The sequence below is a fragment of the Rhipicephalus sanguineus genome, chromosome 2, assembly GCF_013339695.2.
Source record: "Rhipicephalus sanguineus isolate Rsan-2018 chromosome 2, BIME_Rsan_1.4, whole genome shotgun sequence".
Taxonomy (NCBI): Eukaryota; Metazoa; Arthropoda; class Arachnida; order Ixodida; family Ixodidae; genus Rhipicephalus; species Rhipicephalus sanguineus.
The window spans coordinates 102480191-102502448 of NC_051177.1; the positions used below are offsets into that span (position 1 = coordinate 102480191).

The following is a 22258-nucleotide window of genomic DNA, read 5'->3' on the forward strand; positions in this document are numbered from 1 at the left end:
CATGGCATCAACCCTAGCAGTGACGGCATCAAAATAATGACAGCACGATGGAGACGGCAACGATATCATATATGGCATGACAACGGAACAAGCGCGTTACATTGTGTCACAAGCTTAGTGCAGGACTTAATTGCTCAAGTAATAATTGAAGCTTCAATCTGCTGTTAGACAGACTTGTACCTCCCGTATTTAACCGCCGTGTTTTTTAAGCTAGTCCCCTTCCCCACCTCACCCCCTTCCATTGTGCGTTCGCATCGTGATAGAATAAGAAGCAAGCAAGCAAGCAATCTTTGACCTAATTATCTACGCCTCCAGCTTTTAAATCTGCATGTGAACCTATTTTTCGACCAGTGCCTTATTCGTGCGGCCCATCTCCGCGGCCATGAACAAATTTGTTCCTAGTCTGCATATATATATACAAGTAAACTGGCCACTCATCGTCACCCATTACTGTGATGGTATAGGGTGGTTATTATTCATTTATCTTCTGTTGTCGTTTCGGTTAATACGCTTGGTTGTTTCCGATCCCCCGTAGTGGGTACGAGGCATGACCTTTTTGCGGATGGTAACGGCAACAACAGTATAGTTTATCAGCACGGGTGGTCTTCGGCGTGTCTACGTGGACTTGTGCACCTGAGCCCGACCGGTACTGCGTGGGGCTTCGGATTTTCGACGCCCGCGCTGCTAAACATCGACCCGGAGACGCTGATCGCCCAAGAAGGCAATGGAGGAACGCCACGAGCTTTTCCGCTGGACTTTGTTCGGTTGGGCGCCTATTATCTTCACATTGTTATTCTTTATTCATATACAACTCGCTGCCAGGGCTAAGCTGAAACAGTGAAAACCTTCCAATATCAGTGTCGTCCTATAACACCGGGACAGATAACGACAGAGTTGAGCTGAAAAGCTAAGTCTTCGCTGACTGATCCGTAACAGGACGCATTAGTATATCGGTATAGGAATGACCTTGCATTATAGAAGTAGTCCAATGCTCCTTATATATTGATAATCTCGAAAACATTTAGCTACTTCACAGGCCGCGTGACCCCACGCTGCTAGCGGTCGAAAATTTCCTTCCGTTTAATAATCGCGCAGGGACAATTTCTCGTCCCAACGTAAACGCCCAAGCGACCCACTCCAGTTAACGACATAAACGTAAAGCGGTTGGAGGCTTGTCCTTAAAGTTCTGCGTGACGCCATGTTTCTGCTGCAGAGCTATTTGTATGTATGTATGTATGTATGTATGTATGTATGTATGTATGTATGTATGTATGTATGTATGTATGTATGTATGTATGTATGTATGTATGTATGTATGTATGTATGTATGTATGTATGTATGTATGTATGTATGTACTACGTACGCACGCACGCACGCATGCATGCACTCTATGTTTTATACCTATGAATACGGTATCGAAGCCAAAGCGCACTCGTGCCATATCTCTTGTGCTGGCATGAAAAGAAAATGTCTCTCTTTTATTTACCAGGAATGCACCAACAGCAGCAACACCAACAACAGCAGCAGCACGCCGGCCGTCCGCCCGGCAAGCTGTCCAACGTTCCTCGCAAGCTGTGGAGGTCGCGGGCCAAGTCCCAGTCCAGGGTGTCCACGCTTAGCGTCTGCAGCTGGAGCCCCGAGGTGGGTGTGACAACTGCGCGAGTCTCGTAATTGTACCTTCTCTTTAGCGACACAAGTGTTCGAAAAATGCTACGATACGTTCAACAATTGTGAGAAGAAGAAAAAAAATGAAGGAACCATACGTATACCTGAGGCGTGACATTCCTTTATAATTATTTGACTAAACTACAGGGGAAGTAGACGCCCGCTTTATATGCATAAGCAGTGCTTTTCCTCGTCGCCACCTTCGTCTATTCGCTAAGATGAACTCAAACACTTAGAACTGATTTGCTATATGCATGGTTATATGCGCTAGTTCAGTCCATAATGCTGTCTCTGCACTGTCCACCGACAGCTGCATCACGTGAGGTCATTCACTAACCCTTTGAAGCTAACATGCCACAGATGACAAGGTGCCTTTGACTAAGATAGGTCCACCTATCGAAACGTTGGCCACCCTGTCTGAGGCACTTTATTCCGCTTTGTATAGTCAAGTTTAGAGACCACGAGACTCAAGAAAAAGCTGAATATTCAAGCTGCTTCGGCATCCAGCCTTGAATTTGTTCTTCCGGCCTGTTGTAAAAACGCGCAAACATGTACTGTGCTGGTTCGACCTAACAAAGTCTCAGATTGCTGGGAAAGTCAATGTTTCCTCAGGCTTATAGTGACCTACTTTTGAGACGCCGACTGCACAACCCTTATTCTATATCACAGGGGGGACACACAGTCACGCACGCAAAAACTCAGCGTGTGTTCCGGTCATTTGTTGGTACGATCCACTGAGTTTTGGTGGTGTTGCGTTGTGTAAGATATGTTTGGTCGGTGCGTGCAGGGCTGCTGCCGTTGGCGTTCCCGGACCGGAGGCCGGCTGACGCTACGGCCGACGACTCTCGTGGCGCTCACCGAGACGGAGGCCATGGGTTTCCGGCCGCTGGCTGTAAATAGGCTGCAGAGCATCGGCATCGGCTGCAAAGTCGACATACCCAGAGGTGGGAATGTACACGGCTCAGTGATGCTACCGAGGACTTCTGATTTGGAGCAATTTTCGGAGCAGCAAAATTTCCGTTTTGGAGCACTTTGGAGCAGCAAAATTTTCATCTTGGAGCACTTTGGAGCAGATAATTTTGCATCTCGGAGCACACTGGAGCAGCGAATTTTACATCCTGGCCTGAGTGCACTACAGAAGCATACTGCAATAACATTCAAGCACCGGAATATTACTATGGGGCTCTTATGAAGGCTAGAAATATTTCGATTCATTGCAAATCTCATGGAAAAAATCATCTCAGGAGTACTCCATATTTCACTCGCTAATGAAAAAGAAAGGCTCATGCAGTTGAGTGTTCTGGATTCACCTCTTCGGCGATTATTTTCGACACTACCAAATAAACAGAATACCAGATCAATAAAATTGCACTTTATGAAATAACTCTAAATGCATCTATGTGGTTATCAGCAGACATTGTAGACAAACACCGTGATGTACAGCAGTGCCTCAATGCCAAAGAGCCAAACTATCTCTAATGCATTCCCCTAAAAAAACTTCAAGGCGAAAGCCTGATTATTTTTCTTCTCGATCGACGGGTTGATCCTCCCCCTCCTTTTCTGCATGCTTTCTGCACCTCACCTGGTTTTGCGCTAGCTCCATGATCGGCGCACCGATTACGGAAGCACTGTAAAGCGACGATGTCATGTGATGACGTCATCACGTGACATCACGATATATGACGCCATGATGACGTCACAAGTTTTGACGATCTACGACGTGATGATGACGGCATCACATGATGATTATTTTTTGCATCAATCGATTTACGCCGCCGACGGTCAATTTTCGTGTTTGATAAAGCATCTGAGGCTTTCGCATTAATATTGCGTATTGAACGTTAACAACCTGGCCTTACATACCAAACTGTCCTCCACCATGTCACCTCTTTGCCATGCGCGAAACAGCTTCGCTTATCATCCACTTCACAGAGTGAAATGGCTCCTCAACTTTTTTAAAATGTTTATTGTGATAACAATTATATGGACACTCGCCGCGGATTTTTGCCGTCGCTATTGCCGTAATTTTCTGTATAAAGACCAAATTAATAACATCACCACGCGCATTCTAGCCGCGGGTAAAAGCTCGCGAGCGCTGGCGACGAACGCGGCTGAAGCGGAGATTAAACTAGCCGGCCGTTTGTCTCTGTCGCACGGACAGCGCATGAGATAACATCTTCCCGTGTGCGGGCCTGCCGTCGATTGCTCATCAAACAGAGAGGAAACGCCCCACCCGTCTTTCGTAAGGAGCATGAAAGGACGCCAGGGGAGCGGAGGGGGGGTGGGGGACCGCATCGTTCGAAGGGCGCAGTCGCTTGCGCGCGCGCTATCTCGAGGCATGAGGAGACGGCTCGTAAACTTGCTGTTCTCTCAATTCTTACTTCGTGTTTAGAGAAATCAGAGCAAGAAAATGCTTCGGTTCCTGGAGCGGCCATATTCCCTTAAACCAGTGTTTTGTTGAGTTACGCGAGATCGGATCCAAAATAGTTAGCTGCTAGCCTTACTTCGTTTAACAATACAATTTGTTGGTATCGCATTCATTGCTTCGCCCTTAAGCGAAACTGAGTTTTTTTAACCGTCAGCTATTCACCCTCGAAAGCGAGGGGCGGACGTGTAACATGGGGTATTCAGTGTGGGCCGTCAGCGACGGGCCCGCTACTGACAGCTGCGCACTTGCGGCTGCTCCGTCCAGGAGATATGCTTTTATTAATGAGACGACATTTTTAAAAAGCAAGCACAAAATTCGAATTGGAACCCTAGCACGTGAGCTCGAAAGGGCAGGGCCTTTTAGGGGGTATTTACCGCAGAGTGATTACAAACTCGGACGTGCTGGTATAAGCAATTACGAAAAAGCTCTTCCGAATAACGATCCATGGATGAAGTATATCTGAGGAAAAGTGTGAACGCGTTTCCACCGTTCGCGTGCTCTTCCATAAACGCGAAGCAAGGAAAATTCGATACTGTCCCATATATCTACTGCTAGCGATCCCAGATTTCATTCCGCGATGTCCGGAAACAGAATTGACAGACATTTTAGCACCACACATGTAGTTATAACTGAACATTGCTTTCCTTACGTGCCGTACGACGCTTGAAACTAGCTATCAGCGGCGTTTCTAGAACAGACGGCGTCCGCCGATGAATCGCCGTCGCACTTTCTCGCTACCGACAGGCCTAGACGTCACGAGCCTATGCGGAGAGCGCGTTTTGCTGTCGAGCCGACTTGCAGAACAGAAGCTGCGTCGGCACCGTGCATGGCATCGTGGCTTACTCGGGACGCACGCGCGAGCGCTATTTATTCAGCGGAATAATTCTTGGTCCATGGTTGCGACTTTGGCAGCCCCAAGATCAAGCTGCACATGTTCTGACGCGCCGGCCATGCGATTGCCGGTGATAGACGCACCCAAACCCCAGACTTTGGCGCAGTTTTGCGCAATTTTCGTCGATATTATCAGGATGGCGCAGTAAATACAATTTGGCGCACTTTGGCGCAGTTGGCGCAGGAGTGGAATCACTGATACGGCTTCTCGTGGAATGCGAAGCCTTCTATTGGACAAGTCGCTCGGTTGAGACAACTGCCTTCTCCGACTAGTCGGCCTTACTGGGCAGACCACCTCTATATAGTTACCCTGAACTCTGTCCAGCTAGGACAGCGCCAGACGATAAGGATCGCCTTCGTATTACTGTATAAAGCCTGGAACGTTTATAAAATATAGCTGTGAAAACCAGTCGCAGGAAGCCCGATCGGGCGGCGGTCGCAAGCGTCTCCGTCAAAGCTTTTCAATAGCAAGTTGTCTCGCACCATTTTTAGCATATAATTTAGCGCCCCCGTTTAGAAGCTAGTCCTACGCGTTAAGCCAGTTCATGAAAACCGAGCGTTGCCTAACGGTGGTGTAGACAACGTGTTATTGACGAATGCGGTGACAAACGTTCTGCCGAAGTTTTGTGTATAAACTTGAAGCTCTGGGCAAGCTTTGATTCTCTTTGTTACTTCTTCTTTTTATTTTTCGCTTCATTTCGTGATTTGTAAGCTACCACCGTCGCTTACGTACACCAGGGTCCGATCTCGTATAAGCAGGCATCTGTCCTGTGTGAGGGCCACAAGAAAGTATATCTTCCGCTCTGCACTGCAGACTTGAGCCATTGAAACGGAGCGCGCGGATAACGAGGGTTGCAGTGTACACGCAAATATCTCCGTTGACTACAGGCAAAATGCAACGCGATCTCGCATTGCATCGAGTCTGCGTTTCGGAAATGTTGAGACGTGTGACATCACTGGCATGCTGCACACTTGTGAGTCGACACGCTCAAGCGAATGCTCGCCTATCGTATTATGAACGGGGGCATCATCCTTGCGTATTTTATAAACTGGTGACTTTCCATCTCATACACGAAGCAGTTTATTTCTAAAACCCCGAACTGCAAACCTTCTTCGGAACAGGGGATTCGCGAAAAAGTTTTGCTTCTTCTCGATCTCGCGACGCGTCTATAATTTGGCTAGCCAGTGAATTATGGTAGTACAGCGGTAAGCTATTCACAGTACCTTCCGAGTCGATGGTGAAACCGTTGGCTGCGAAGAAATTTCTCTTTTTTTAAGCTTCCTATTATTTTTTGGTCCCGTAAACCAGAAACTTTTGCGGTTGGCAATACATGATACGTTCTGCGTTGAATAATGAATTGTTAAATAGGATCCGCATTACCTGCTTCAGTAACTGCATTACGCGAATTCCGTCTCACGTCTTTCTTCACCTGTGTTCCTCTGTACGTGCAGAGGACAGTACGGAGGCGTCGGCGAAACTTCGGAGACGGCCCGCCCTACTTCGTAAGAAGGCCATTACCACGAGCTTTTTCGAAAGTCGCAAAGAAAGTGGTAAGCACGAGCGCACGCTCGCCTTGGTTCTTCAAGCTTAATGCTTATGCATATGCGTGTGCATATAGTCCTCAATTTACGAAGCTTCATATTGGAAACACGTTGACGTGTAAGTAAGAAACGACTTTCCACCGATTTTTGAGTCTTAATCGGTAACTGTTTCCATCGCATAGTTCATAGGTATAACAGCACAAACGTAACATGAAACCAAGAATACACAGGACAGAGTGCTCAGTCAGCACCCTGACCTGTGTTTTGGATTCTTTGTACGTTTATGTTGTTATACCTATACACTACGCATCACCAATCTAGCCTGCCAGCAAATGTTACTGGACTTCCATCTTATCTATTTGCGATGGGGTGTAGAAAGCCGGTTGTAGGAAATGTTGCGTGCTGGTATTATTTTATTTCACGCATTGATAACCGTAATCGATTTTTTTTTTACCTTCGCTTCCGGGGCGAATCCTTATATAGTCTCCTAGCGTTCTGGTATCTCAGTCGCCCAACTCACGCGCGTGTGCCGAGATCCCCGACGAGGAAACTTTAGCGCTCACGCATGCGCACTCCCGCTTCGGTGTTTGTAAACAGGTGACACACCAAGCTGAGTCACACTCTGCTCCCCCCCGACCGGCGGTATCACGTCAGTGGACGCCACCATCGCATGTGCCAACGAAAACTCGAAGCTTCGCGTTGCGCCGCGCGCGTTAATCCGCGGTTTCAAGCAGGTGCGCGTTTTCATTCGCTCTCGCTCGGTGACGTCATGCTAGCGGAGAGGTTTATTTGGCAAAAAACCGTGGTTGGAGTTTGGCGACCCCAGCTGGCTACCGATGTTATTTCCCCTTCTTGTAGCTAGCTGTCCGTTGTGACGGAGCGTACATGTTTAGCACTTTTATTCGGAACGGCGTGAGAAGGTAAAAAAAAAATGGAAGGCTTGCGGCGTCAGGGCGTTAGTTTTTGCCTCGTCTCTTCACGTTAAGCTTCGCATATGCTTGTGTCGGTTTGTAAACAGCACTAGTTCCGGGTGCTTTCCTGTCGTCTCTCGCATGTCACTGTCATAGTTTATCCACGCTTTGAGTTTACAGCACTGCGTTAAAGTTGTTAGCTTGAAGGAGCCCTCTCAGCGACAGCGTCTGTGTTTATTTCCACGAGAGAAAGACGGAGGGTGTGTGGCGTATACAGTAAGACCTCCTGAGTATGTAAGGAAGACGTCGCTTGTCAGTGCCGATAGTTATTTAGTAAAGTTGTGACGTTCACGTCACGTTAGCTCGGGGTATGTGTGCGTGCGCGTCTGCGGGTGTGTTTTCTTGACGCGTACGAAGCTACAACCAGAGTCCTTCAATTGAAAGGCTCTACTGCTACGCAAGATTTGGCATTGACCGCAGGATTAGCGGAGAGGAACGCTTGGTAGACTTCGCTGAGGGAAATTGCTTTCGATCAACGTAAACTTTCTTCTGGCGACACGATAACCCGATTTGTACGTCGGAAAACTCTAACGGCGAATAGTCCAGAAATTGAGTAATCCTTATAGTCTGAGTTCATTCAGCATAGTAGAGGGTGTACAGGTGTAAAACGTAGACTAAAGTGTGCAGGGGCTTGTGACATTTCACGTCACCGTGGTGGCTGTGTGCATGCGCTTGTGACGAATGGCTGTCCCAAATTCGATGTTAAATATCACAACGGCACGTTTACATTTAGAGATTTCTCTAAAGGCCCGTGAAAACCTTCGCAAGTTGACATTATAAATCCTCACAGCGCAGCAGACAAAGTTGGAGAAAGAGGAACGCGCCAAGTTTCTTCGTCTTCCTTCTCGTATATACACTGTGTACTGCAAAGGCTTGCGTGTCATGAATGAACCAATTCGCCCAAACCACAAGCTCTGCTTTGTCTCGCAGATACCGTGCTCCAAGCACTGTCGGCGAACCTACCCAGATATTGACAAGTTATATGTTCTTTACCTCGATCGAGGGCGAAGCAACAATTCAGGTCTGTCAGCCGTAAAATCAGAGTTTGAAATCATGATCGTATAGTAACGCACACGATCTCCGGACTGGCGACAATCTGGTTTCTGGCTCGTACACGAGTCCGGTTCGCTACCCTATATATGCTGGGAGAAGGGGATGATGGGAGGGAAATATTAAATGAGAGAAAGGTTAGTGTTACTGAGTCCGGTTAGTTTCAGGAACTCCATAGGCTGCCACGCGGCATTGTAAATGTGGGCCTTTTTTTTTTTTTCGCCATGATTCTCTTCGTCTTATTATCAGCTAGTTCCGTAAGGTTGCGTAAGCTACTCCGTCAGGTGGTAGTTGGTACACTGCGAATCGGTTCTGCGGAATCCTGCTAGGTGGCAAAGTCTCAATTAAATCCATACAGATTTCTCGGACAGAAAGCTTCGTGGCTGCCGAAAATTCGTCCTGGTCCGGGGATCGCGAACCCGGTACCAGCGCCATTTCTCTCAATTTGTACACTTCTGTCTCTCGGCCCTCTGCAGCAGACATTCCGTGTGGACAGGTGTTCGGCGTGGGACTGCAACAGGTGGTGCAGAGCGACCGGCAGCGGTTCCCGGACTCGACGCTGGCCCAGCCGGCCCCCTGGTCGCCCTGGGACCTCGGCCCGGACGTGGCCGCGGCGGACGCCCTGTCGCGGCGCTCGGACAACGCCAGCGAGAGCTCCCTGTCCTCTCTCGCCGACTTCTCCACCGAGGACTCCAGGAAGGTACGTCTCCTGCGCGATGTGCTGTCGCTTCCTCTACGATGCGCTGTTCGCTGCCTTTGGAACGCTGCATACGACAACGACGAGCGCCAGCACCGGCATTCGGCGGGGCCCGTATTATGTAACGATTCTTTTTTTTTCTTCATTCTATTTATATGAATGTTATCTTTTTGTCCTTTGTCATCCGTTAACTTCGCACTTCGTGCGAGGTTAACGGATGATCAGCCACTAAGAGCGGCACGTGATAAGGTAGGGATACAATCGGGTGAAAAAAAAAAAGTGTTGCATAACAACGCCGAAGAACTAGACGACGTCTCTGGCGTCCCACTCCGACCTTTACCTCCTCATTCACAATGCTTTTTTGTATTTTATTTATTTATATATTTATTTCCCCCTATTTCCGTCTTCGACCGCATAGCTTTAGCAACGGCTACATATTATTCTAGACATGCTGGAATGTTCCTTGCCCAACCAAATTGCTAGCTTCGATCACAATCCCTGCTTTATATTCTGAACCTCCCTCTCAATATGCAGTTTGGCTCGATCCCCTCCCCTCCTCCCACCCCCCCCCCCCCCCCCCCCCCCCTTCCGGGCACACTGGAAATCTACGGCTGTGGCTGCCCTGACAACGGAAAGTCGCCTAGTTGAAACGTTGGATCAAGTGACGTTACTTGTTTCGACGATATTTCATCACTTCAGGTCTCCATTTTCACCTGATCTTCTGTCTTCTTTGAAGTATAGCGTATTCGCCATGCTTCTCCTCGTGACCGACTTGCTTACTATAGTTGCATACAGCTCCACACCGTGGTCTCCGATATCACGCGTGGTCGCAGTTTCGACACGCTGTCCGATCACGGATGCCATGTGTACCTCTTTCACGTAGATCATCTCGGTGCGCACGCCTTTCTTATACCGTGCATAGCTTCGGCTGGGTGCATCCTTCCCACGGTTGGTCTGCGCGTTAGCTATGGGACTACGGGGCGAGCGCGACCTTCGTGAAATGGCACCGAGCCCACGCAAAAAGAAAAAAAAAAGAGAAATCGGCCAGCTAGCAGCCTTCCTTCCTTTCGACGCAGGCCTTGAAAAAGTACCCTAGCTGTTCCGCGCTCAGCGTCTCCGAGGCCCTTTCTTAGTAGAGAAAACGACGACTCGCGGTAGTTAGTCTCGACCGTCCAGACAAGACGCATTTAGCAGCGTCGATCTTCCCGTTCCGTCGTCGCGCACGAGGTGTGACAAGAAAACAGCGCCTCCGTCGACGCTTCGGTTCCCGCGAAGTAGCCCGCTCGGTGCCGCGCGGAGCCTTTGAAGTTCCTTATTTGCATCCCCCCCCCCCCCGCCTCACTCCTGACTCCAGAAGACGTGCTTAACCCGTCGTCTCCTCAGCTCGTTTCTTTACGTTCACTTACGGCGCGTCCGAAGTGATCTTGGAACACTGCCCGAAAGAACGACATGTGCTAACGATTTTTTTTTTTTGTTTTGTTTGTTTCTGGCTTCACAACGGCGTAGAAAAGCCCCGTACGAGCGAGTCTACAAAATAACGCTTGTCAGTGATTCATTACTCACGGTGTCGCCCATTTGTACGCCGTTACTATAGAGCCGCTGCGTTGTACGCCTTTGACTCGCGACCGTAGAAATTTGGCAGTATAGTATACTGCAGTGTCTGCGCACGCCGCGAGTACTTCTGAGCGTGCATCCAGCACGGAGATGGCGGATAGCGTCCGTGGATTTGCACTTGTATTCAAGTGACCTCGAAGAGTATTCTCATGCTAAAATTACAGAACATCGAAATTACTGAACAAAACAGAGTATGTTGGTCCGACAGCGAGAATGGCCGCTGTGCCTTCTCTATTTTATGCGTCATATAACTTTGAAGATAGATCAGTGCAATAAAGTAGCTGGTGTTGCTTCCGTGATAACGTTAGGACGAGAGGGCTCTTTTTCTTTCTTTTTTTTTTTTTCATCGAATGAGCGGACCCCGTCCAAACCAGCAGCCCACATCTCTTCCCGGCGCCTTAACTCTTCTTTTTTTCTTCTTCTTTTTTCGTTCTCATATTTAAGAGTGTACACTTAACGGCTTTGGCACCACTTGGTCGAAGGGAGAATCGGGCTGAGTGGTTGAAAATGGTGTTGGAAAAACTGTTATTTCGATTAGACGTGCATGTTTCCACGCGTACTTGTTTATTGTCTTCATTATTATTATTTCTTTTTCAATGTGGCCGGATTCCTGTGACAGCTTTAGAATGAACTTGTGCTCATGCTAAATGCTGCAGAGACTAAGCTGCACCGGACACTGAGATGTGATGTGTTTATGACGCATGTATAAAAGCCGACTCGTTTCACCCAGCGATCGGACTCTCGACGATCGTGCTCGCTGCTGTCGTTGTACTGCGAGTGTTTTTGTTTTGTTTTTGCTAGGCATCATCATTTCTTTAAACAAATATAGCTCAGTTCTTGCCGGCTTGACTGCTGCGTATCCATCGTCTTCGCAACCAAGCGACGATATCATTAGGCCGTACCATATAGACTATATTTCGCGGATGAGTTTCGGCGCCACCATATTGGGCTGTGAACCCTGCCGCTTCGTATCTTTAACAACTAATCAAACAGTGCTACGGTAGACGCGTGCGCATGAGAGCAAGTGGGTTCGTGCATTCGACCTTTCGTGGCATCGTTAATTCACGTCGCGATACACAAAAATGATAAAACATATGTTTAACAGCCCAGGGTGGTGGCGCCCATATATCTTACGTAGAATGGTATGTATCGAATGCGCAGGATTCGGTGGACTCTCTACGGCACCGCAGCTCGACTACGGATCCCGGTGACGACGACGGCCTCACCGTGAACGGGCCTCAGGTGCCACGCGTCGTCAACTGCTGCCTACGCTACCTCGAAAACTACGGTGCGTATCCCTCGCGTGTCTTGGCCGCGAAGCACTTGACAGTCTCGAGACCACGTGACCCAGGCCTACCTCCCCGGGCCCCGTTTTGTGGTTATAGATATATCTATATACTTGGGAAACGCGCGTGTCCATGTGACGAAAGGCATGAGCGTGAGCGTTCGAAGTGCACGAGCATTACGTCGGCTCGGCACCTTGATTTTCCCCCTGTAGGTGACTTCCTAATTCCTTCGCGTGATTTCCAGGTCATACCTCACTTGAATTGTGCCACTTCCGGTCCGTGACATCTGGATGCACGCTTCCGGTCTTGAACTCCTCTCATTTTTCACTTCTGGTTAGACTCTCAGTTAATGTGTGAGAATATGCCTAATTAATGTTTAATTACCTTTACAGCCAACATTATACCCAACAGTGCTGGTATTACGCGACTAAATACGGTAGGCTTCGCACGGCAGGCTTCAGACAAACTATGCGCATTTTGCCATTTTGCCTCTCCTAATCCTCACGCATTAAAAAAAGCTTGCGACTAAGTTAACTCAGTACGCAGCAGCAACGCGTTCGTGATCTGCAAAGTATATGTAAAGTAGTGACAGAAGGAAGCTTCTCCTCACAATGCCTCTAGATGTTGTGAAACCAGCTTTACGGGTATCTCAAACGCACGCTTTGGCGACCTCGGAAGCACATTGAGGTTGGGATAATATCCGTAGAGATAATTAATGCTAATGGTGCATGAACGCGACTTATATAAGGAGTACTATGTATGCAAAGAGAGGTTGCGATTTTCTTTGAGTGTTCAAAGTTTATTGGTTCGGAGCTGAATGCAATGTTTCCGACCTATTGTGGTTCAGTTTAGCTTCCAGATAACCTCTCGACAGCAAAGATTTCAGAACATTTATTGCGCGCCCAGAAACATGCAGAATCGGGTTGATTTGTAGACGCGCTAGCGTATCTGTCTGTCGCAGTAATGCTAACGCCCTATACGTCACTTGAGTTAGCGATCGCCATGATGTTCTGCCAGTTTTTGTGTGTGTGACGCAGTGGAATTCTTGCATCGCAGGTCTCAACACCGTGGGCATATTTAGGGTGAGCGGCTCCAAGCGGAGAGTGCGCCAAGTAAGGGTACAACGCCGTGTTATTCTTAGTATTGTAATGGTATCTTTCTTTTTATTCTTTTAATCGGGTGATGGAGCCTTTAAACACACGAATACTCACAGTAATGTGTTTCAATGCAAATCGTGCAGCTGCCAGTGACGACGCTGAAATACGAGACCGTTACACTGTGAACATCACACGGCAAGCGACCGTAGCTGCGTTTTACGGATCGTTGATCATACGAAATATAAATACCGGAAGCTGCGCAATCGAAGACAACAAAAGAGGCCCACCCCGTAACCAAGGTTGGAACGAAGAAACTTGCCATTGTCAAAATGACGAATACAATAGCAGGATACAAATATCGACATTTGACAATATTTTCCTATTCACTATACGTATCCGCGCACAGACTATCCGTATACCAACTTAATTCTTCAACTTCAGTTGTACGCCCGGAGTTGACTCATTTTGAGATGTTCGGCTGCATAATCGGAGCTCTTTTTGTTTTGTTCGCTTTTTTTTATTTCTATTTCGCGTAAGCGTGCCATTGCACTATCGCGTTCGCGCATAATTTGCAACGCCGTGGCGGCACGTTTACACAGAGACCCGCACTACAGTAAATGCACGTCGATCGGATTCGACAGTAGAATGATTATAGTAAAACAGTGTATAGTGTCGGCGTTCTTACCGTTTTTTTTAATACTCGAAGAGCAATTCACGTTAATTCGTTTTACTGATAAAAACCCGCTCAACGCTACGTTGTAAACGCTATAAGCAGAGTCGCCTTGCGGACGTTGCGGACTAGGGGGATAATCAACGAATGAATGAACGCAGTTGCGCGAGGAGTTCGACAGTGGCCGCGAGGTCCACCTTGACCAGGAGCGACCTCAGCCGCACGACGTGGCGCAGCTGCTGAAGGAGTACCTGCGCGACCTGCCGCAGCCGCTGCTCACGAGAGACCTGTACCAGCCCTTTCTGTACACCCAGCGTAAGAGCCACCTTCGTTCACGAATGTTTCATCCTGTTTATCCGGCTGTCTACGCCTGTTTCGTAACTGCAAGCAGGGGCGTAGCCAGAAATTATTTTCGGGGGGGTACCTCCTTGATCTGAAGTGGGGGACAGGCAGGCAAATGTGATCGACTGTAGAGTGACTTGTTGGGCGAGTTGGTTGACGAGAGAAGACGAGAGACGAAAAAGCGCAAAAATGTCATTTTGAGCTTGTATGCCATGGCAAAAAAAAATTCGGGGGGGGGGCGGTGTGCCCCCCCCCCCCCCCGGCTACGCCACTGACTCCAAGGCCACCTATACTCAGCACTGAAAGTTTTTTTTTTTCTTCGCACTGGTGACGATGCCTCTCCATCTTTTGTCCCAATAAGGCTCACATCTACGATTGCGAGCTCGCAACAAATGTCTGCTACGGAGGCGACCAGAACATTTGTCCGGCCACATACTTTTATTGAAAGAGTGTTCAGTGTAGCAGCTGACCTCTGAACGAGGAAAAGTGGAAGAATCAGTGACGACAACTTTGAAAAACAACTCCTGTTGAGAGTTAACGACATGTAGCACTCACAAAAGCCACAGTAAGCCTCCAGCCTTCTCTCTACCATGCAAGCACAGCCCTTCGTTGCAGTTTGAATGAACATGAGTTATTGTGTTAGGGCAGAAAATTTTGAAATAAGTAATCGATTACATTTCTTTAATTACTCAGTTACTTTTCTGGGGCTGCAATTGACCACTGTAATCAGTTACATTTTAAAAGAAGTAATAGTAATTGTAATCGGTTATTTATTTTCTGTAACGTGTACAACTCTGGTCTATACAGTTCAACCGACAGTCTTACAGCTCAACCGTCCTTCTCGCAGGGGTGCGGGAGAAAAGCAAGCAGCTGGACATCCTGCGTCAGTTGGTGCGGCTCCTGCCCACGCACAGCAGAGACACCCTGTGGGCCCTGCTCAAGTTCCTAAACACCGTGGCCGAGAACTCAGTCGACAAGAAGTCTTCCACGGGACAGCCCGTGAGTGCACGCTTGAGCGCACTTTGTATGCAACACGAGGGAGTGGAGCGTTTCACCTGGAAGACCATTAGACAATTTATTAATCCTCTCCTACGTTACATAGCTGAGCTCGAGGTAGCGGTTTCGATCCCAGGCGTAGCGGTAGGATATTGGTGTAGGCCAAATATAAGAATTAACTAAATCCAGAGCCTCTACCCGCCACGGTGGTCTCGTGGTTATGGTGCTCGACTGCTGACCCGAACGAAGGTCGCGGGATCAGATCCCGGCAGCGGCGGCGGCATTTCGATGAAGGCGAGGTGCTTGAGGCGCGTGTACTTAGATTTAGGTGCACGTTAAAGAACCCCATGCGGTAGAAATTTCCGGAGCCCTCCGCTACGGCGTCCCTCATAAACATATCGTGGTTTTTGGGACGTAAAATTCCAACAATGATTATTATCTGACTGTACAGAGTTCCTCGGGGTTTTCACACGTATACTGACATGCGCGGAAGCCTCTCTGTGCTCTGCGTAAGGCTATGCGCTAACACGTCATAGTAAAAAGCTGTAGTCTTTTTTTATCCCTTTCCGTTATCGCCATTGGCTTCAGCCATCTGCGCATGCGATCGCTAAGCCACACCGGGCATGCATGTATCGCTACCACTTTGAATTCCTCTACAGTGCTGTTCATCGTATATAGTAGCTGCTTATTAGGTAGCGACGCCAAATGAAAGTTATTGTCCTCCCATCTGATGCTAAAACGCGTGCACAAACGCACGTGTCACTGCAGCTTCCGGGAAACAAGATGGACGCCCACAACTTGGCCACCATGCTGGGACCGAACATTCTGCGCTTCAGCAAGACTTCCGAGAAGGACAAGTTCATCGTGGAGAACCTGGAGAGGGCCGAAGAGCGTTGCGAGGTCATCCTCGTGGTGCGACAGCTGATCGAGAATTACGAGGAGCTCTTTCGGGTGAGCGCAAGCAGTGAACATTTTTTTGGAGAGATCCGTACGATATGTGTTCTATCATTCTTATCATAGGAAAGCTTGTGATATTACAACTGTCCTAGTCCCTTTCTTTACACTCTCCGTCTGTGTCTGTCGTCTGGCGTAGGTCTCGGCTGAAGACTTGGACAGTCTTTACAAAAGGCTTCTCGTCGAGAGCCCCGAGGACCTCGAAATCCTCCTCAGGAGGCGCTTCTACAGCGCGCCTGGGTAATTGTTCTTCCTTTCCCTGCATCGATTGCCAGAGAACGAAAAAAAGTAACACTTGCGCACCGCGAGGGCGAAGCAATGAATGCGATAGCAACAAATGTGAACGTTATACGAAGTAAGGGTATAAGCCTTTTCTCAGCAGGGAAAAAACGCCGCCATGCTGGGCTGCGCGCGGGAGTACGAAGGCTGACGTCACAGCCTCGGCAGTGCATTTTTTGGGGGGTCACGCCTATTTAGCGCAGATCAAAGAGGACTATGTCGGCGCCCAGGCAGCCGTCTGTGAAGAGGTCTATAGGGGCTAACTCCTTTAGCATCCGGCCTGGCGTTACTCCACAAAACGCCGGCGTAAGAATACACAACTGCTGCAGCGAACGAAACGACCATCGCAAAACCAACCGGTGAGTTCAGCACATACAAAGGTGTAAGCCTTCTGATGCCTCTAAAGATGAACGCGGGAGACTGCGCCCGGCTGAGCAAAGTGCGGAGCCACGAAGCCTCCCCATGGGCCTTTCGTGCGACAAAAGACGGCTGGCACGCTTCTTTCCGCTAGATAAGCGTTCATTCGCCTGCACTCGCACGCTTTCATTCGCACACGGAACATACCACGCGCGGAAAGAGCTTACCGATTTGTAATTTTATACAGGGCATCACGGCGGCGCCGACTGCGACGGCAGAAACGCACCGAGAGTGTCCATATAATTGCTATCGCAATAAAATACTAGGTTCTTTATACCACAATCGCCTAAAGATGGAGAAATGACCTCATTCGGCGCTCATGTCTTTTTTCTAATAATCAAGCTAATATCGCGAAGTGTGGTGGTGAATGAATGAAACGACCTCTATGTCGCAGAGTACTCTGAGAGCTAAATTTCATTTTCCACGCCGTCTTCACAGATCTCAAGACGACGACGGCAGCGACCAAGTCTTCGACGGCGCCAACGCGGAGGACGAAGATGAAGAGCCGGAAGAAGAACAACTTCGGACAGTGCTCATGCGACCCGTCACGACGCTGGCGACGCACCGGGGCCGGGAACGTCGTTCGACCGCGCCGGCTCAGCAGCAGGACGACTCGGTGCCCTACATACTAATCACGCCCGAGGCGCGTGGCGCCAGCGAGCGGCGTCGGGCTCCCGCGACGTCAAAGGGCCGAGGTCCGGAGGGCGACGACGACGACGAAGGAGGCAACGTTGACGTTGAGGTGTCTTTCACGCTAAAGATGCCCTCGGCTCCCAACGTGCCGGCGTACCTCACCGACGCCACGTCGGAGTCCTCGGCCGCGGCGAGGCCCCTGAGGAAGCCGACGCGTGAAACGTCGCCTCCGTCGTCCACCGCGACGACGGAGGAAGAAGTGACCATCACCATCGAGGCGGCGCCGACGCCGACGGCTCGCAAGTCCAAGGGCTCGTCGCGCCGGTTCCTGAGTAGCAAGGAGAAGGAGGAGAAGGCGTTCAAGATCAACAAGAGCAAGTCGGCGTCGTCCATACTGAGCTTCTTCGGCGGCTCGTCGGAGTCGCGGCGCGACTCGGGCGACGCGTCGTCCCAGCCGCCGTCGCGCCCCGTGCCACGGAGGGACAGTCGCGAGGTGCGCTTCCAGACCGAGAAGTGGCGACGCTGCGAGATCATCTCTTCCGAGCACACGGACAAACGCCACAAGTGACGGACGCTCTTTTCTCGTCAGCTGCGCGTGGGACCTCAGTCTACAGAGTGCCGTTTTAATTTTTTTTTTTAAATCACTCTGCAAAGAAATGTCTGCGGCGTTTCTTCCGACGTTGTTTGTGGGGTGGTGTTGGGGAAGCCTATAAAACACGCTTGCGAGCGAGGACCTTCTCGTTTACTGTTCCTCGCTTATAATAGCGGCGATGCTTCTTAAGCACGAGTATGTACGCTTGAGAACTGGAGCAAATTACAAGCACAATGCAACGAGTTAACGTCTGCACACTGGTTTCGCGGACTCAATATTGCCCGGACCGAAGGCTCGCCAGAGGTCCCGTTACATAACCCTGCTCTTTGGGGAGCGAGCGGCGGTCAATGGAAATATCCTCAGGCGCGAGATGTGGTCGGTATACATTGTTACTTCGTTCCTTTTTTTTTGTCTACCTTAATATGCTTCGTCATATAGTTTTTCGCAAGCCCTTCTACATCGCTACTCTAACACATAGCCCAGAAATATCATCGTTTGCACAGCTCTATCTTTTTTCGAGATCACTTCTATAGCCACCACTGGCGCCAATGTACATTATCTATATCTTGTCCTAGAGTTACTGCATATGACTCGGTAACTGTACCTTGTCCCACGTATTGGCGCCCAATGCCAACCTACCCCTCCTCCTCCTCCTCGATCTTTGCCAGCCTGGCAATATTTTGCAATTAGCATATGTATAAAGGAAGATTGGACCCCTCCAGGTTTGCGAACCACGCAGGTCGCAACCTCAGCAACAACTGCGGTTGCTACCTGCGGACAGAATGGAAAGTATACGTACGCCGATAATGAAGTAGCGACGTATGCGATGGCGTCACTGTAACGTCCTCACCGCCGTGGCTAACGTTAAAGGGAGAAGCTAAACCTTCATATTCATTCACTGTCAAATATTTCAGCTGGAAAAGTGTATTGGAATATCCGAAATACAAACTCTCTAGACGACCGTAACGTAAACTGATGTATAATAACAGGAAAATTGGGGTGAATTGGTGATGCATGACGGAACCACAGCGCAAGCGCCGAGACAGGACGAAAGGAAGAAGGACCAACATATGGCGCCTTGCTCGTCCTTCTTCCTTTCGTGCCTGTCTCGGTAGTTGCACTGTGGTTCACCATGATTTATAATAAGTAGGAAAATATCGGCTTCGTACTGGACCAACTAGACGAACGGATTGGTAACTAAATTTTGCGTTTAGGAGCAGTGCTACTGATAGCTCAGTGTGAAGAGATGTATGCGAAGATCTGGGTGCCGTACCAGAAGCACGGCCGCTGGCGCGCCAGCGGCCCTGCTCAGTCGCGCGCTCGTTTGGAGATACATCTCGCGTAACAGCTATAGCAGATAAACTTTCAAGAATGTCGTAGTTAGGCATGAAGTGCGAAGCTTTGACAGTGATAGCAGTGAGCACTGCTATCGCTGTATAGAAGGAAAGACTCGAGGACTTCCGACAACCTCATCGGACTCTGCAGATTTCGAGATAGTACACCCGAATCAACGAGTGCCAGGTCGGGGTACTCCTCTACCCATCAGAATTCAGCGGCGAGTTTTCGGTCGGCCTGGGAACAGAACCCGTTACCTACCACATGGGAAGCAGACACTCAACCATTTCGCCACCTCTGCGGTGCAATATACATCGGTGCATTAGAGCACTGCTATCACTGTGAAATATTAGAACGCTCAAGACCATAGCCACGCCAGAACGCCTCTCTCCTTTCGCCCCGCCCTTTCCTGTCCTTTTTTCTTTTCGAAATCCTTGGGAAGATGAAGGGGCAGAGAGGGATGAGGAGGGGACGTGTGGACGTTCGCTCCGCACATGAATCCGTCAGCCTGTTAGTGCAGTACAAAGCCGATATTACCCTTTGTATTATACATTAGTTTACGCTACTGTTGTTAGACAGGTCTGCCCCAGCAGCGATCAAGCCATCCAAGCCCAGTGGTTCTCCGGCATCAGAAGCCCCAACAACGGGGATCAGCGATGGGCCGTCCAGGGAGCCCACGGTTTAGAGTCCAGGTTTAGCCTGCCGCGTCCCAACGTGGAAGGAGCCCACAGCGCGCTAGTTGCGTCTCTCAGGACAGTTTAATAAAGTTTGACCAACCAACCAACCAACTTTGACATAATAGGGAGGGGGGGGGGTGCTGCGATGACCCCCCCCCCCCCCACTTGAAGGGGAACCCTGCGCACGCCAGCTATGTTAGACAGTTAGTACTTTTGGATATTTCAAATCTCCTCGCTCCTCCCTCTCTTCTAATATCTTATTGCTCCGCTATATTACCCACAGTACTGAGCCGTGCTACCTTATAAGCTGCAGAAAATAGCGCCTTTTCATTTTCCTAAGTATAATCCTTTCTCCCGAAAGGGTCCGCATCCCCCGAGGTCTCCATTTGTCCGTTTTTTTTTTTTTTTTTGCATGCCACATGGGACCAAGTCACACAATAAACGTAAGTTACTGCCCGCAGAAAGTTGTGAATAAGGTGAGGCTAGAGTGTACTATAGAGGCGGACCCTTCTGGGACGCTCTGTAAAAGCCGAGGAAAGTATAGGGGACGTTAATTGTACAGTTTTTGATGTAGATGTGAGGAAAGTAAATTGGACGAAAAGACAACTTGCCACCGGCAAGGACCGAACCTGCAACCTTCGGATTACGCACACGATGCTCTTACCAATTGAGCTACGACGGCGGTCGTCCCCTCATCCACTTTGTCGGGTATTTATGTGCATCCGAACTTGGAAGATTTAGTGGTGGTGAAAAACTTTGTTTTTGAGAAGGCCAAAAAGGTAAAAAAAATATTTAAAAAATTAAAAAGCAGCGTTGTGGGCGGCATTCAGGCTACCGATTGTGGCGTCCAGGCCGTGCCTAGCCGCGACGTCCTCCGCCTAAGTCACCAGCCGAAGTTAGAGATCCGGCCTGGTGCTAGACAAAGCAGCCCCCCCACTGCTGCGGTCTTCTTAATTGCCAAGAGGCGGGGCATGAGAACAAGATATGGTCATAATTGGCGTTGGAGCTGCCACATAAGCGGCAGGCCGGCGAGTACGTCCCGGGGTGGAAGAGGGCAAGACGTGCGGGACTGAAGTTGGCGCCGTATGTGTTGGTGATGCTGGGAAAGGAATTTGTGCAGTGGGGGGAAAGTGAGGGGAGAGAGGCGGTAGTGCAGTGTGATGTCGTGGTACGTGAGGAGCGCGTCGCGCCACGCGTGTCCATTCCCGGCGGGGGCGGGCTTGCTCGGTCCCAGATGATATAAATGGGGCGAGAGGGAGTGGTGCCAGAACGCAAGATACCGGCGGCCGGGGGTGCCACCCGTTCGCAGCCTCTTCGGCCTCGACAGAGGTGGAAGTGTAGACGGAGGCCGTAATAGTGGGTCGGAGGTAGTTTTCGTTGACTGCAAGAGCGTGGGCTGTGTGTGTAGTGGCGGTACGGGGCGGCATCCACATAAGCCACGGCAGGTTGCAGTCCGAACCTACGCCAGAGCGCGGAGGCTCGCGCTGCTCGGGGTAGTGCCATATGTAGTGCTCAGGATGTATGTTTTTAGGGAGGGGATCAACGACTGGAGATTTAGTAAGCGCCGCTTGTAGCCATGACGGCGAACGTGGAACACTCTTTTGCCAGATGGCGCGGCGTCACGTAGCACGTGAAGAGGGTGCATGGATGAGCGGGCATCGAGGCACTCTACACGTGAACCACATGAACCTCTACCGAGCGGACAGTTGACCAATAACCCCTCGTCACTCTATGCTTCTACTGGTTGGAGAGAGAGTCGCTATTTTAGGGAGTACGGATCGTGGCTCTGAGCCATATGCTTCCTCATGGGCTGAAAAATACGGCTCGCCGCCAACTTGCTCCTTTCCGCCCTCGCACGCAGCAAGAAACTTCAAGAAAGGTAATTGGTGGGATGGTGAGGAAAATGCAAGAAATTATGCGCCAACTTTATCTCGATGAATGTGGACGCGCGCGCGCGCGCGCGCGCGCGCGCACACACACACACACACACACACACACACACACACACACACACACACACACACACACACACACACACACACACACACACACACACACACACACACACACACACACACACACACACACACACACACACACACTTGACTCCCTCTTACCCCA

The 22258-nt window shown here is 49.6% G+C and overlaps 1 protein-coding gene across 2 annotated transcripts in view; it reads left to right on the forward strand.

Moving 5' to 3' along the window:
- LOC119383482 (rho GTPase-activating protein 6) overlaps positions 1-18274 on the forward strand; it is a 33468-nt gene extending 15194 nt beyond the window's left edge. Inside the window, exons 2-12 of one of the 2 annotated variants that reach the window (XM_037651636.2) lie at positions 1491-1642; positions 2454-2610; positions 6438-6536; positions 9028-9248; positions 12021-12147; positions 13202-13257; positions 14074-14227; positions 15102-15253; positions 16019-16201; positions 16344-16444; positions 17339-18274. In XM_037651636.2, coding sequence (XP_037507564.1) covers positions 1491-1642; positions 2454-2610; positions 6438-6536; positions 9028-9248; positions 12021-12147; positions 13202-13257; positions 14074-14227; positions 15102-15253; positions 16019-16201; positions 16344-16444; positions 17339-18101 — 2165 coding nt within the window. In that variant the 3' untranslated portion in view covers positions 18102-18274. Of the gene's footprint in view, positions 1-1490; positions 1643-2453; positions 2611-6437; positions 6537-9024; positions 9249-12020; positions 12148-13201; positions 13258-14073; positions 14228-15101; positions 15254-16018; positions 16202-16343; positions 16445-17338 lie in introns of both variants that reach the window. The other variant, XM_037651634.2, reaches the window with a different exon arrangement.
- Positions 18275-22258: the final 3984 nt, after the last annotated feature.